We start from the raw sequence: 16624 nt of genomic DNA on the forward strand, positions 1-16624 counted from the left end.
TTACAAAGGAACCGGGAACATTCATACAACAGGCCAATGAACTTTTTTGAGGTTTACTGCAAATTGTAAAATGAGCAATCCAGCATGTAACTTCAGAAAGAAACAAAGCAACTGTAACTTTCCAGTAAAAGATATTCCTGGGCTCAAAAACAATGCCCTACACCCACAGGCTAAAAGAACTGATTCTTTAAAGTCTTGCACAGAGGAGACTATGACAAGTGTTCAAAATCCTCTTTCAGAACCAATGGTGAAATACAAACACACAAGAGGGAACTACACGGCAGTGCATTTACAACTGAGCACAGGCGCCATCTCTTTATACAAAGAGTTACGGAAGCATGGCACAAGCTGCCAAGCCATACTGTTAAAGCTGATGCCCTGGCTTCTGTCAAGAAATGGTTGGATGAGCTCCTCTGACAGACGTGTACGGACCACATGGCCTTCCCTAACGCATGACCATTCTCATGTTCTTTTGTATTAATCAGGGGACAAGTATATACTCTTCTGTCTTCTTAAACTGCAGGCATTTCTGTGATCAGATGCACGAGTTTATAAATTCAAGGTCAGCTTGCCTAAAAATGCAAAATACAGCCTCATGCTACTATTTAAGAATTATACCGCACAGTTCAAATAAGACTTCTCTATCACTGACAGATTATGACAGTCTATTTTGATGGGCACACTGACTTTACTTAAGGCTAGCTTGCAGCGCCAAAACATTCTTAAACTGAACCCATTGTACAATTTCATACACATTTGTGAATGCAGTAAACTACATATTTACTGTTTTAAGTCTATTCTGTAGCATGGAACTGGTGAGAGAGCTGAAAGCTAGTGGCAGGAGTAGAAGTATGTTTTCATCAGTTATTAAACACACAGACCTGAGCCAAAGACATAAAGCTAGAGTTTTAAAAAATTATAACATAAAAGTATACATTTTTCCTCTTATATTTAGCTTTAATCCATTTCCCCTTCGTGCTCCCAATTACTTTAATGCAGTTCAGATTTCAGAGCATCACTGAGTACTGAGACATAGTATTTGTCAGGAGGAGCTCAGACTCGCACACACACACAAATTTATGACTTGACTCAGCACTCTTTCCGGCTGCCAGATGAGTTAGTGAACACAGCCATTCCACTCACTCGATATTAATCAGAGCTAAAGATATAAGGCCTCTCTGCACAAGCAAGTCTTTGGTATAATTTTCAGGTCAATAGATGCAATCTATTCTCAACACAACTTTTCTAATTCTTAAAAAACGCAGAAGAGATGAAGACATATTGGACACCTAATCTCCAGAGAAGCTCACACACTGTTGTCTCATGACAACAGACCTACAGTAGAGGGACTAGACGGAGATTAGGAATGAGCTGGTAACTTAATATATTGTCCACAGAACACATAAAGCTTTGAAGAACCAGAGGCAAGTATCTGAAACTATAAATACACTGTGGAGAAATTAAACCGGATCGATAAAGAGCTGGGGAACAAGAATTATAAAGCCAAAAATTTGCCAGCAGCCATATCACCCTGCAACTCACAACTGGCAACCCACTGAAGCTAAGCAGGTGTGAGCCTGGTCAGTACCTGGATGGGAGACCTCCTGGGAAAAACTAAGGTTGCTGCTGGAAGAGGTGTTAGTGGGGCCAGCAGGGGGCGCTCACCCTGTGGTCCATGTGGGTCCTAATGCCCCAGTATAGTGATGGGGACACTATACTGTAAACAGGCGCCGTCCTTCGGATGAGACGTAAAACCGAGGTCCTGACTCTCTGTGGTCATTAAAAATCCCAGGGCGCTTCTCGAAAAGAGTAGGGGTGTAACCCCGGTGTCCTGGCCAAATTTCCAATTGGCCCTTACCAATCATGGCCTCCTAATAATCCTTTTCTATGAATTGGCTACATTACTCTGCTCTCCTCCCCACTGATAGCTGATGTGTGGTGAGCGTTCTGGCGCACTATGGCTGCCGTCGCATCATCCAGGTGGATGCTGCACATTGGTGGTGGTGGAGGGGAGTCCCCATTACCTGTAAAGCGCTTTGAGTGGAGTGTCCAGAAAAGCGCTATATAAGTGTAAGCAGTTATTATTATTATTATAAAAAAGAACATCACACTGGCTCAAGGAGTCCAAGCATGTCCTATATGATGACCACAGGTCTGATGGAGAAGCAAGTTACACAGAACATGAAGCTCTGTATCCTGTCGTGACTAAAAGTATGCCTCTCTGTGTTTCAAAGTCTCACAGGGGTATTTTCTTTCACTTCTCAGATAACATTTCCTTTGTTCCAGAAGAGGAGGTATTTAAACCCCTTGCCACCATTCAAAGAGAAGTCCGGGTTGCCGCCAGAAAGTGGGTTAAAGGACATGTTTCTGGGAGAACAAGGAATGTTCTGGCCTTTAGTGCTGCTGTACTGGAAACAGAGGAGCCCTGCAACTTCACAAACCATAAAACAAATCCCGACACACCTGAAGGAATGTGTGCAGTCTAATTACAGATTGAAACACTGAAACATTTTAAGAGCAAAAATGCCAAAGCATCCTGTGGGAGTAATCTAACATTTAAAAACTACACTACCTTTGCAATATGTAAATCAAGAAAAGCAAACATTTCTGTTGAAAAAATAAATTGAATAACTGTAAGTAAGAAACAGTCCTCTTTCATAGCAGTTTGTTTGGCAAGTTTGGATGCTCCAAAAATTTAAATTCCGACAGCATGCTGGCCAAAACCAAAACATTAAAGGCATTACAAACACTGAACATAGAGCCCACCATAGCACAGGGACTCTCATAACAGCTTAGAATCTGCCTGCAAGTACCTACAGTATTTCAGTGGCACTGGCTTTGCATATTTGACTCAGCATATACACATTACAGAAACTGGTACCATGACAGCTCTGGGTCACATTACTTTTTCAGCTCTTCGGTAATCAGATTTGTATTTTCAAAGCTGAGGGCATTACCCCAAGCAGCAAACGCTATCAGGTTAAAATCATGAAAACATGTTAATTCCCGATAGCAACCACACTGTCAGTGAGCACTCAGGAGGCCTGACAAAAAGAATACAACATCGCTCAGTAAGTCTCCTCTGTCCTGAGCTCCTTACACAAGGGAAAAGCATGCATTAACATCGTGGGCACTGAGCCTCCTTATAATTGTCACATCTGACCTATTTTTTGGTAGATAAGGGAAAAAAATTGAACCAATGCTTAAATACGAATGGTTTTATTGTGCATGTTGCAATATTTCAGCCATCTTGCAGGCCCTCTGTCAGTAAATGAAAGTTTGTGAGTACAGAGCATATTGCAGCTCGAATGTGCGGTTACCCAAACACCTGCAACTCAGAATTAGTCAGACTTCAAACCCAGAGAAGCACTGGGAGAGACCCAGACTTCCTCTCATGTCACTGATCAGCCACCAGATTTTTGTGCACAGTTACTGCTAACAGACTAGCATATGGTCTTTACACAGGTATGAATGTCTCTGAATAAAGGTTATCGGTCGCCCATGACACTCATTCAGCTACAGAAGCTGCTGAAGTTGACTTCCTGGAGTAGCAAGCAGTTTGAGGCACAAAATTATATCATAAATGATGGAGCCTAGGCAAACAGTATCAGTGCTGAACAAAAATCTTAAAGAATTCCAAGAGCCATTTTTGCTAGCAGCATTTGAAGAACACTGGATTTTACAATCATCCACTACAAAGTTATGTAAAGTTCTTGAGCCGTGCAATAATAAGAATTAATTTTAAAATCCCATTTATTCAACAACAATAAAGTCACCCACCTTGCCAGCTGTTGGATATTACTTATTTGTGCAAAACTACACAAAAGTAAAAAGCGACTTTTGTGTCCTGTATTGAGTTATGAAACAATCTAATTTCTGCAACACATATACAAATGCAGACAAACTAAATACAACTAGCTTATATTTTACACTTCTCATTTATGGTCAATAATAGTTCAGAGAACACTTAAATAGGGTATGTCAGTTTCAAGTCAGAGGTCTAAGCTTCTAAAAACTTGTTTTTCAAACACAGCCACAGCCTTAAACACGATTGCAGGCTGGTGCACAATGTATACCTCCACATTATAAAAACCAAGTCTGTGCAGAGACTTTAAGAGAAACTTAATAGACTTTTCTGTTCTCCAGTTTCAAAGCAGGACCTCCAACGTCTGTCTTTTTCTCCCTCTTTTTTTATTTGCAATTGCTTTCAAATTCAATTTCGTCTCGGGGAAAGCAACTCAGTTAAATTATCTTTACAACGACAGCTGCCCAACAGAGGAAGTGAAGATGTGATTGTTAGACATGAAAGTCAGACCACGTTTCAGTCACTCATGAAGTAACAGAATCTGCTCAAGTCAGTGTGACAGCAAGCCTTCTTGAGCTGACAGGATAGGAAATTAGTCAGAGCTTCACACTGTTAAAACTGGCAGTCTCAACACAGTAATACTGCATGTGAGTTAAAAACATCACCAAGCACAAACTTAAAGCAGATTAGTGCAGTAGTATCTGACAGACTGTCTGTGGACAAACTGCAAAGCCTTTTGAAGGCAACGAGATCTGTTTGATATCTGCACCAGGCACAGAAATACTGTGGATCATCTGGGGGTTCCCATTTTAATACATTAGAGCTGTGAGCCCTCTGCCACAGTACCAAAGCTCACTGCCTTTGACAGAGCCAATGAACCTGTTTTGGATGCTACAATATAAGGTTTGGGAAGATTATAGCTTGTGACACTAACTTAGAGTTACCAAAGTAAAACGCCACATATGGCTGTTGAAATTAGGTTTTATGTGAAATGAACATCTTGTGACCTAAACTTATTACAAAAATGGCACAAAGTGTAGCATCAGGAAGCCTAGAAGTGAACAGCCTATGCAGAAACATCCCCAGGGTTGTTCTGTAGTTCAAGGCAAAAATGTTCTACACATTTGTTCAAGTTTAACATGACTACTGCCGAAAATATATGTACCCCTCAATCGCCACCTGCACAAAACTCCCATGAGGAATACAATATGCAATGCTTCTAAGCCAGTCACCTTTCAAGTTCTCTGTAATAACTTTTAGCTCACTTCAGGTAATATAAGACAAGATTGAAAGAGTTGTGAGTGTGAGGTCATGGCATCACAATATACAACATATTTCATTAATATAAAATTAACATTTCTGAACTTGACAAGGTCCCACTGACCCAAAGTACATTATACCAATATCTCAGGATTCCCATTCCTAAATACTACAATGACATCTTCCCCAAATAATGATATTAATTACTTAACTTTAGCAAAATCTTTTGTGTGTAGAGCACTGCACAGCAGTGACACTGCATTCAGTTACAAAGGGATCAGGAATACGTTGGCTATTTTTGAGTGCAGCCATCTCTCAGATGCCCAGAGGACCACAGGTTCCTGGGATCACCCAGGACAGTGGCGTATACCTGTACTTACATTTGCAGCATGATCTTGTGTAAAAAGATGCCATCCACAAGCTCCATATACATGGAGAGCTTATCTTCATTTCCACCTCCCAGGGGCCCAAACGTTTTCACCTGCAGGCCAGGAAGATAGGAAGGCACTGTTAGTCCCTTTTCAGAGCAGTTGGCACAGAGAAGAATCAGTATTGTTAACACAAAGAGCAACTGAGGGAATTCCTCAGTAGAGCCACCAATATCATTCTTTTCAGAAAGCACTGTAAACTCAGTAGTTGGGATATCAATGCCTATCTGCCTTTGGCCACGATTCCCAAAGAGGGGGTGCTGAGCTGACATCTATCACAAATGGTGCTCTAGGCTCAACTCATCCCTGAGACCTGGCTGTTGCGTTGTGGGACCTGTAGTGTGCAGAAGCAGATGATGGGTTTGACAGGACATGTTGAGGAAAGCAAGCAAGCAGACACCTCTTGAGGGCAACACTTCTAAATTTGAGGGACAGAAACATAACTGGCAATTCTGAAAAGGGAAAAAAAACCTACAGCAATCATCTTTCTTCATCTCTGGTCTACTGAGAGACTGTATATATAAGACTATAAAAGAAAGAAGTATAAAAACTGTAATTTACTTTTTAGCCAATTCAACGCCAGTTCATCAAAGTTTGTTACTGTAAATGCATACAGTGCTCTCAATATTTTATTGGAATGGTTATATTTGGTGTTACACTGGGGTCAATATAGGGTCCTCTGTTATTTACTATCTATGGGTTAACCCTCGGTCTAGTACTGCAATTATGTGGTTTGAATCACCATTTGTATGCAGACAACAATCAGATTACCAACATCAACATCAAGCACATTCTTGAGTTCTGATCCAAAATGAAGACTTCGGGATGTGATTTGCAATGTTAGGTTGACCTTTGAACCTCATGCGTAGCGTGTATTGAAGACTGTTTTTCCCATCTGACAACTGCTGACAGGCAGTGTCCTATATATAAATAAATTCACTTTTTTCCCCCCCAAGGATTTCTCTATCCTACTTGCAGCACTTTCTAAACCTACACTTAGCATCCTTAGCAACCATCCCTCAGGGCTCTGTCTTTGAGTCTTATTGGGAGTGTGTGGCTGCTCTGGCCCACGTTCTTCTTGGGACTTCTCCCAGGACGCTTCCAGGTTCTTCCAGTATCTTTTCCCAGGATTTTCCAGGCTTCCCAGGACATTCCTTACCCCAGTTTCCCACTGTTAGATCACCATTGTTTTCAATACTACTCATTCCTCCATTAAACCCATTTTCTCGACCGCAACTTGAGCTCTGAAACATTTGATTCACTGTGCCCAGTTTGCCCACTCGTGGGCTCGGCATAACACACAATACATGAAAGATATGGCTGCTCTGGAATCAGTTTAGAGAAGAGCAATTAGCTACATCCCTCCTGTTAAGAAGGCACATTTTATATAAAGGGTTGTGGGAGTCTGGAACAAGCTGATACATTGGCTTCCCTCAGGAAACAACCAAATTAGTTTTTTTGGATCAATTACCTATTAAAAAAAACAAATGAGCAAGATGAAACAAATAGCCTCCTCTCTTTTGTAAATGACCTTATGTTCAATATGGGCAGGATTCAGAAGGTAGTATCCTGGCTAAAGTAATGACATCACTCCCACCTTAGAGTCCCTGCACTGGCTTCCTGCTAGGTTTCAACTTGATTGCCCTACATGGCAGGGGTCTCCAATATATACTGGTCATGCTGTAGGTTTCCTCCTCCTCTCCAACTGACACCAGCTGAGCTGATTCTCTTTTACTACTCTTACTCTCTGCACTCTTTCAACAGATGATGTGCCTCAGAGCTCTCCAAACTCCAAACTAATAAGACTGCAGTCATATTTGGTGCTTTTTAATCTAAAAGCTTTGTGATCTTTTATGTCGGCTCTGATTTTTTCACTTCACAATAACAAGGGTAATTTAGAGCGAAATGTGCTTTTTTAAAGTACTGTAAAGCACTTTAAAGTGACTGCACTTGGAGATGCTATGTAAAATAAAGTTTAAAAAGCATCACAGCCCTTAAAACAAAACAATCCTTCTCCTTCTAGTAACTGTGCAAGTCAGTCTTCTCACTATATTATCATTAATATTGTTAATTAACGTACTGTTAATTAACGCGCCATGTAATCTCTAGTGTTTTAAACCCCATAGAAACCTAGAAAGACAGCAGCCCAGCCAGTAAAATATTGACATGAAAAATGAAATAGGACAGGAGGATTTCATTTTAAATACTCAACGTTCAACCCCATAAATTTGTAGTAGTCGGTTTCGTCAGATATCTAATTTGACTTCTGTAAAAGCGCAAATACAGTGTCTTTTTGAAAGTTCAGAACCGAAAGGAAAAAAACGCCGGGAAGTCCAGAAAAAAAACCTTGCACGAAGCTGCCGGTACTCAATGAGATTGATACTTCCTGCTGTAATTTGAAAAGTGCGTGCGCCGCGATTACTACCAGCATCACCGCTACTGTCTCCAGAGGACTAAAAAACTGACTGGGAGGAGCAAATCAGAGCGTTACATACATAAGGGATGTGGGTTACAGGTTTGATACTGGCTGTGACATCTTGACAGCGCTCTTGCATTTATTCTGGTCATCGAGCTGCTGTAGGTTTAATCCCGAGGGACTGCGCTATAAATGAGCTGAGACAAACTATAAATTAACACCATAATTATCTAGATTTAACAGGATTCACCCCTTACAATTTTATCAGTTTTTCCTTCTTTACAACTATCATTGTTCCCAAAAATATCTAACACCTATTATTAAATATTGTTTAAATCCCTTAAAGATCCCAACAAGCCTTCTATAAAAAAATCAAATATAGTGCAAATATATAAAAATCAAATGCATGTTGAAATGCAAAGAATTGGCCGACAAGTAGCAGCAAACGGACATTGAGTTGAACATGTGATTTAGTGTCTATAAAACAGCGCCAAAACAATGTTAATCACAGCTCACTCGGGATCTTATTTGCTTTGCATCACAATGTCTTTAGACATTTCAACTCGGACACAACTATCTCACAACTAGGTGAGAAAATCAGGAAGTACGTGATAAAAAGCACATTTTGATAAGTATTTAACATCTTACAGGATTCAACCATTTTCACATTACACTTCATATACAGCAGCCTACCATCCAGCATAAAATCTACATTTAGAAAGTCATCTTGTTTGACCACCAGCAAAATCCCGTGGTTTTGATCAATTCTGTAAGTAAGCAATTCATTAATTATGAGTTTAAGTCTTAATATCTTGGACGAGTACTAAGCGTGTAGGATATGGTGATTTTCCGCAACAGAACTATGTAGATCATGTCACACTAATTCAACGAAAATTAATTAATATCACTGCTCTATGGCCTTGAGAATTCAGGAACAAAACCTTGGTCCAATCTAGGCTGGCCACTGTCTGGGTAACCAATTCAACTGCCATGTGAGTCACCAGAAACACTGGTGTTAAGAACACGATAACTCAGTGCTGGAGTTAGCGTGTTTGTAACACTGCAGCTTTTAAATGTCTTTCAAAGCAGCGGTCGTATTATTAGGTATATGATTCTTGATCAGTTCACCTGCTATAAAAAAAACATGTGAAATCGTAATCACATGATAGTGAATATCTAAACCAAAGTCAAGGCTGTTTCGATAGGAAATGTTAAGTTAACCTCAGGAAAACGCTGGCGTTTGAAGTAGCTGATTTTGAGCAGAAATCATGCGTGTCTACTGTCAGAGTCATTTCACGTGCATTATATCTTCAGTACGGATCAGATTTTGTAATCATTCAGACTTCAACAATAAGAATTTTTTTCCCAGCCAAAATTTTTTAAAGTTTAGTTCACCGCGCCTTTTTGTTTTTATAATGCCTCTTGAAACGGTAGCTTTTATTGCAAGGAATGAAAAGCTGGGGGAAAAAGACGCTAATAAAATCAATTTCGCTTTCATTATCAGCCTAGATCAGATCTCCCTAAATTATTAAACACATCTTAAAAGTAATACATTGCGCAATGGAATAGTTATTATTATTTTTTTCTTACAAAATGCGACATATTTACCAAATTTGTAATATTTCGTATGTATAGAAAAAACATGTAAACGCCAATGTAATGTGTAGATTGCCCAAAGACAGCAAAGATGTATTTTCAAAAGATCTAATCAAAACAATCATGCAACACTTACCCAGATCACCAGTGGACTCTCCAAAAAGTTTGCCATTAATTCCGAGACGGTGACATCCATTTTCAAGCGTACAATATTCCAGCAAACAACAAACACCTGAAATGGTTACTTTACTCCCAGAATTAAAGATCATGGGTCCATTTTAAGCGAGAGGCCACGCTTAGACTAGGCATCCCAGCAGATCGGAAACAATAGCCCATGCACACAGTTCAGCCCATCCACCAAATGCAGCTCCGTGTCGATTTCAAGTCTAATATCCGAAGTTCTCGTGTTTTAAGTGTAAATTCCAGTGCTACAGAAATTGTGACGTCTGTTTTCCGCAAAATTTCAAATTTGTTTTTTTCTCTCTTTTGCTCTGATTTTAAAGTAGTGCATCGGGGCAAAAACAGAACACCGAGATTAGCGCCCGATTTTGCATGAGATAGCCGGGGTTTCCATTGCAAGATATTCGCTTGATGTAATCCCCTCTATTGCCATTGTTTCCATTTTTTTTAAGGAAAAAGCAATCAAGAAAAGTTTTTAAAACGTGGCTGGATTGCGGTTTGTACAACTTTACGTTATTTTTGATCCTGAAAAGCCGTTCCAGGTAGTTAAAATGAGAAAATGTTACAAGTGAAACAAAAAAAAAACAGCAACCAACTATCTCCACCTTGCTACTATATCGCGCTACTTCTCTACAGCATCCAACCTGTAACCGCATGAACAACCTTTACTCTTCACTGACATCTCCTCCAGCCAATCAGATTTCCGGAGGTGGGCAAAAAGGAGGATGACGCAGCCAATGAAAACGCTTAGAAGTCTGGGTTTATTTCTGAATGACGTAACCAACAGTTAAGGCATTGTTGGAGCTCTTGCTAGTTCAGAGACAAAAGGGGTTGGCGATTTATGAGCTGGGGGTGTACGAGATTAGCACAAGAGCGCCCACTGCAGGATTAAAGATAATGATAGCAGGTGGAAGATCAATTTTGTAATGGCTGGGAAAAATTTAGCTTAACTGTAGTTTTGTTTTTAGAAATGTGTATCTATACCCGTAAGGATGATTTTAAACTTACTTAAATCTGATTTTAAAGTGTCAAAGTGTCTGTTATGCCAAATAATGTTAAAGGAGAGGATTAAAACATGCATTTCTTAATGGCATTAGATCGTGCCGTGTTGCCTGCCCACAAGGTGTTAGTATTTCTCTTCTGTAGAATGTCCACCCAATAGAAACACGAGTTCGGACAAGGAAATCGTTTATTCTTGATTGCACTGTTCTGTTTCTGTGTGTTTAAAGGTGCATTAACGTGCACCACAATTATACATATTTGTGACTACGTTAACCACTTATTTTCTATGTCTTAATCCCCCAAAACATTACCATTCCAGTGTTACAACACAAACACACCAAATGCGTTTTATTGTGGAGTAAGGAAATAATTACACGAGTGTACTTTTCTCTTTCTTTTCTTTTTAGGAGTTGAGAAGATGCTTCTTTACTCCCGTCTCCTACCTTTCACAACAAAAAGAACATTGAATCAAGTTCAAATGTTAGAGAACGGTGCCTGTTCCCATAGTAGTCTTTGCAATGCCGTTTTTAAATGAAAAACAAAGGGACTGGGAATGTGACGTCTGTTCTGCCGAGTCTGTTAGCTGAAGAGGTGGGGCAGAGGAGTTTTTTTTTTATCCTTTCAGCATAATTAATATCAGAATAGTCGCTGGAGCCAAGTCCGATACATCTCATTTAAGACGAACCTGAAAAGAATAACATAAATTATGTGGACATACCGCATATTACTGGAAGCAGAACTAGAAACGGGAAAAACTGGAGAAATTGCATTGTAGTGCCAAGGTTTTTGTCGATAATGACATACACTATATTGCTTTGTCAGAAAAAAAAAACAGAAAATTTATTTTTATAGATGTTCAGGCAGCACCGCATAGTGTGAAATCTGCACTAATTCACGCAACAGCAGACCTCAATGGAAATTTGCTTTAGCTTAATCTCATGATAAAGGCTTTGGTGCCGGAAACTTTAAAAAGTCAACAACCCCTCGCATTTCTGATCATTATCTTTGCGAGATGTTGGTAAGCAGAGGTAACTCTTAGATGAACGAAATATTCAGCAAATAACGCCGCCCGGAAGCCCGACAGTTTCTGGTGAGCCCGCCGCAGATTCTGTCTGTTCGTGCTGACACAGCTGCCCTGGTCTGTTCTCACGCGAGAAGGGCGCCAAGAATCCGTGTGCTGGGTTCAGCGTCGCTCCTCTAAGAGCGCAGATAGTTAATGAAAAAAAAGCGTATAATACAAAAAAAACAGCAGCAGAAGTCAAGCATTCTTCATCTAAATATTTTCTTCGCATGCTTTAGCGTTTTAATAATATTAAGCATTTTAGCATAAACATGTTTCTGTACAGTACATCTATATCTGAATCATTTGCTATGGCTACCCATTTTAAAATGCATTTTCACTTCGCTGCATTACGTTTTGGTGTGACACACTGTTGGACCACACAAATTACAGTTACTTTTGATAATACTCGTGTTTGTTCCACTCTGTCATTTCTATTACTGACTATAACGCTTTGGAGAGTGGTATGAATAATCATAAGCGTACCTTTACACATTCAAAATTGTTTTTATATTGTGCTTTATATTGTGATTTAAAGAGAATCTATGATTTGGTGAAGCTGCAAGGAAAAGAGAGAACTGCTGTTTGTTTTTTACCACAGACCAGAGCCAGCTAAGGTACATGGCTGGAAGCTGAAGAAAGGACAATTATAATAAACGCAGGGAGCCCACCCTTCCCGATAATGTAGGATCACCGAGTCCTGTTATACCCGTGATTGGTTTTATGTGGCTCTTCTGCGAAGCCTGGTTGTTAGCAGCTGTAGTTTCTGCTGCGTGGGAGCCATCACTCAAATGGAGGCTTTTAAGTTAATACCCCAACTTGAACAGGTCTGTATGTAAGACAGATGCTTATATTTTTCAGAGTATGCACCCCTTATGTGTATCAATATATACAGCAGTATACTGCATACAGAGTGCAAAAGTGAGAAAGCTTACCAAAGCAAATACAAGAAACCAGGATGCTGTAATGGAGTTACAGGTTTTTGATGGGAGTCTGACTGTTTTACCTTGGCCTGTGCATTGTTCTGTGCTCACCGATGGACAGTGTATTTTGACATTTCAGAAACCATTGCAATCCTGTTGGTGTAGAACCCCTCTTTTTCCGCACAATACTACGGCCAGGCATGGGAGTAAATGCATCTTTGATTGGCCAGTTGGATGACTCCACTGTATTCCATTTGGTCCCCAAGACTGTGGGTGTGTTCCTCTCAGCTGTTCGGCCTCATTTGCATTTCAGGATCTTCAAAGGTCAAGCAAACAGTGTCTAACGATTTCCTGGTTGGGTGGCCCTGTTTCCATAGGGTAAGCAAACTGAAACGTCCATCAGAGTCCATTGCCTTAGGCACCATCTGAAAAGTGCTAATGAAATAGTAACCTACTTAACTAAGGGAAAATGAAAATCTACTGCCCCAAAAGTATTTTAGGTTTAATATACTTTTATAAAAACATTTAAACTAATATAGTTTAAATACTTTTGGTAGCAGTCACAGCAATCGACTGTTTTTTTTAGTCAATATTAATATACTGCTAGATTGTCTAAAAATCGTTTCAAAGAGAAATATTTATAAAAGGAACAATAGACCCTCCAACTTTCTTATTCATCTTTGAGCCTTTGAAAACACTTTTAAGAATGTTTTTTTATTGATGTCACGTCAGTTTTATAAGTTTTATAAAAGGAACAAGCTTTAATCATTTTTAAAGTAGCACAAAATTATATTCTTGATCAAAACTGGTCATCCGAGTTGAACAGAAAAGGCACACCTTCTAGTAATTCTAAGTTATTTATCTGTCGTGTTTTCATAGCCCATTGTAAGGGGCAGTAAATTTAAGAATTTTAATTGTGTCTTGTGGTGCAATTTTTCTTGCAGTCAAACTTTGGGGGGTAACGAAGACCACTCATTTCTTCGTTTGTATCATTATTAATTTTTTTAAAAAAACAAGCAGAAAAAAAACAAAATAGTTCATGTAAACTTGAAACAAATAGCTAGGTATGCACTAAAACTTTTAAACTAAAATTCCCTTTGAACATCCTTTCATTCGTTGTAACCTTAATAAATTCCAAGATTCATATTCCTAGTTACATGGTGGTAGCAAGGAGTGTCATTCAGAGCCTTTTAACAGTAGCATTGCTCACAGTTTCCCCAGGTTTCCTAGAAACTGACACAAACCAGTCATGTGACCAGGGCTCGGTCCTGACATAATAGAAACTGCCAAAGTCACAGACTGGCTATTTCCTGCAAGGTCAAAACACTGAACAGAGGAAACCCGCCTTTGTTTGTGTGACCAGTCAATGCAAGAATACAACAATAAGATCACTGTTATACAGTCTGGGCACTCAATATTGTTTTGAGATTTTTGTTTCCCATATTGTAAACCAATAATTATAACATGAGACTTCAAAGCCTGTCTCTGCTAAAGCTCTAAGACTGCAGGACAGTGTAATCTAGCACAGAATCACTGTAAATAACTATAAAGGTTTAGATTTCAAATAAACAGACTGAGCACAGATCATGAAACATCAGTATAGCCAATCACGACTTCTATGCAGTTAAAAGTCACAATTAAATGACGATATTACTGGTTCTGGATAGTACCTGACAAAATTATAAAAATACAATTTCAAGTTAAAAAGCAAGATCTGAAGGGGTTTTGGCAGTGATAATTGCCCTTAAATGGGATCATTAAATGGACCCCTGTGAGCAAAGTACAGATGAAAGTGGTTTTGTTATTCTGACTTGGTCTCTAGATAGCAAAATTTTAATTGCCTAATAAATGCTTCTGGCAGCCTAAGTGTTCAGCCAAATAAACTACTATTTTAATGGTGACTCTGCCCCCCAGTGGACAAACATCACAATCTTATCAAGAAGATCAATGAATGGGAATTAATACTTTTATGATAAAACAATACATATAATAAGTATTAGATTGCCATGGTTTATTCTACTGGGATTTCTTTTGCTTCATCTTAATGGTGGTGTCAACACTTTTTCACCATTAAGCGATTGCATCAGTCACATCTATATCAAAATTAAGCTACTAATTACTTCAGTGCATGGTATTCTGCATCTGAAAGGATCTAAAAATACATGAAAGTGGATGTATAAGGAGCCACTTCACTCACTACTGACAGCCCCCACTTGAGTGATGCTAGTACAGTATACACTACTCCAAATTCTTCCCTACTTACAATCCGTTTTCTACTCGGCCACTGCAAGTATCTGCATATACTTCGAGATCACAGTTAAATGACCTCCTTCCTGGCAAGTGCTATTCATGCTCTCCAACTCAATCAGTCCTGCCTCTTCTCTCTCAACTCAGGCCATTACTCGGAGTCTAGTCCTTTCCACTGGTCACCCATACCTTCACACTTCCGTTTCAAAATACAAATTCTTGCCTAGTAAGGTCTTAAGCACATCCAGTCCTTCATCTCCCCCTACCTCTCAGCTCATCGTCTTCCCCCAGTCTGATACTGTACTCTGCTAAGCGGCATCCCTTCTTTACTGAGGCTTTCCTTGCCTACATGTTGTATACTGTTCAAAGAGCATTGTATTCACAGTGCTCTGCACAAGCACTGCACAGCAAAACACATGCCTGCCTCACTGTTGTTTTTCACATCATTTAGATCTTCACTTTTCCTACTGTATCTAAATGTAATTTTGGTATTTATTATTAATATTATCTATTAGTGAATATCTTCTAAGGCACCCTGGTGAATTCATCTTTAGGAAAGCTCCAAGGGAACTTCAATGACCAAGTAGTAAGCATCTCGTCCCAAGGACAGTGCCTCCTATAGAACACTGTCCCCCAATCACTATACTGGGACACTGGTTTCGAAACTGTAGTGCAACTCCAAAAGAAAATGCTCCACCTACTGGTCCATCATCACTTTCAAAACTCCAGAATTTGCAATAATGAAGGGATCTTACTAGAGTTTAATTCACTTTTCATCTCACTAACTTCAAAAGATGCATAACATAAAACATAAATCTCAGCGGTCAACCAGGCACATACTGAATATTGCTAGTCACACCTCACACTCAAAGCATCAGCTCCAAGAATGGCTTTGTCGAGAAATACTAAATTTAGCTGCTAGTTAATACAATACAATTAGGTGAGTAAAGCTAGTGAAAAACCTAGGTCTTCTTTTCAGTAGCTCACCTTTGCAAAGAAAGTATAAATGACCATCTTAAATATTACAACAAATTTGACTACAACAGTAAATCATTGTGAAGTCTCAGCATATTATTAGTGGAAACAAGCTGTCATTTTACATTGGTTCAAATTTGTTTTTACTACAGTGCTCAAGATCTTTCAAAATCAAAACCAAGCAGATTGCCTTTTTTATCCCTCAGCCTTCTCGCTAGACGACAGGTTGTTAGGTAAGGTGTCTAAGGAGGCGAATGGCTTCCTCTCACCTGTTAACCCTTTTTTTTATATGCTCTTTAGGTGGCCAGTTGAAAATTCTTGGAGACATTTTACTCTTTTAACAGAACTCACAAGCTAGCTGGTATTGGATGCATTGTAGCATCATTTAATTTTCAGCATCTTGGATCAGTCAATGGGTTCAAAATTGAGTATAGGGAGAAATGGATCAGTAATATCGAGTAGAGAGTGGGAGGCATCTACTGTTCGGCAAAGCAAATCACCGATAAACTTGTAGTATCTCAATAATGAGAGGTAAAAAACAAAGATCTGACTAGAAAAGATGGACCACCATACTGACCTAACAGAAATGCTTTGTTTTTAAGGTTACACATCCTCCCCCATTCCGATTACTTCTACCCACCCTTCCTGTAACTGAAGCTGACAAACATATGATTCAAACCTTATTTTAAATACTGAAAATAAAGAAATTTGCACCTCCTTTTCTAGAAACAA

At 39.3% G+C, this 16624-nt stretch overlaps 1 protein-coding gene across 3 annotated transcripts in view; it reads right to left on the minus strand.

Moving 5' to 3' along the window:
* ccdc88c (coiled-coil and HOOK domain protein 88C) overlaps window positions 1-10340 on the minus strand; it is an 83534-nt gene extending 73194 nt beyond the window's left edge. For 2 of the 3 annotated variants that reach the window (XM_088648648.1, XM_088648649.1), the window contains exons 1-2: window positions 9642-10340; window positions 5446-5546 (exon numbers count right to left, since the gene is read on the minus strand). In XM_088648648.1, coding sequence (XP_088504774.1) covers window positions 5446-5546; window positions 9642-9701 — 161 coding nt within the window. In that variant the 5' untranslated portion in view covers window positions 9702-10340. The remainder of the gene's footprint in view (window positions 1-5445; window positions 5547-9641) is intronic. The other variant, XM_088648647.1, reaches the window with a different exon arrangement.
* Between the last annotated feature and the right edge of the window lie 6284 nt (window positions 10341-16624).

Source organism: Lepisosteus platostomus, chromosome 10 (assembly GCF_059453375.1).
Source record: "Lepisosteus platostomus isolate fLepPlt1 chromosome 10, fLepPlt1.hap1, whole genome shotgun sequence".
Taxonomy (NCBI): domain Eukaryota; kingdom Metazoa; phylum Chordata; class Actinopteri; order Semionotiformes; family Lepisosteidae; genus Lepisosteus; species Lepisosteus platostomus.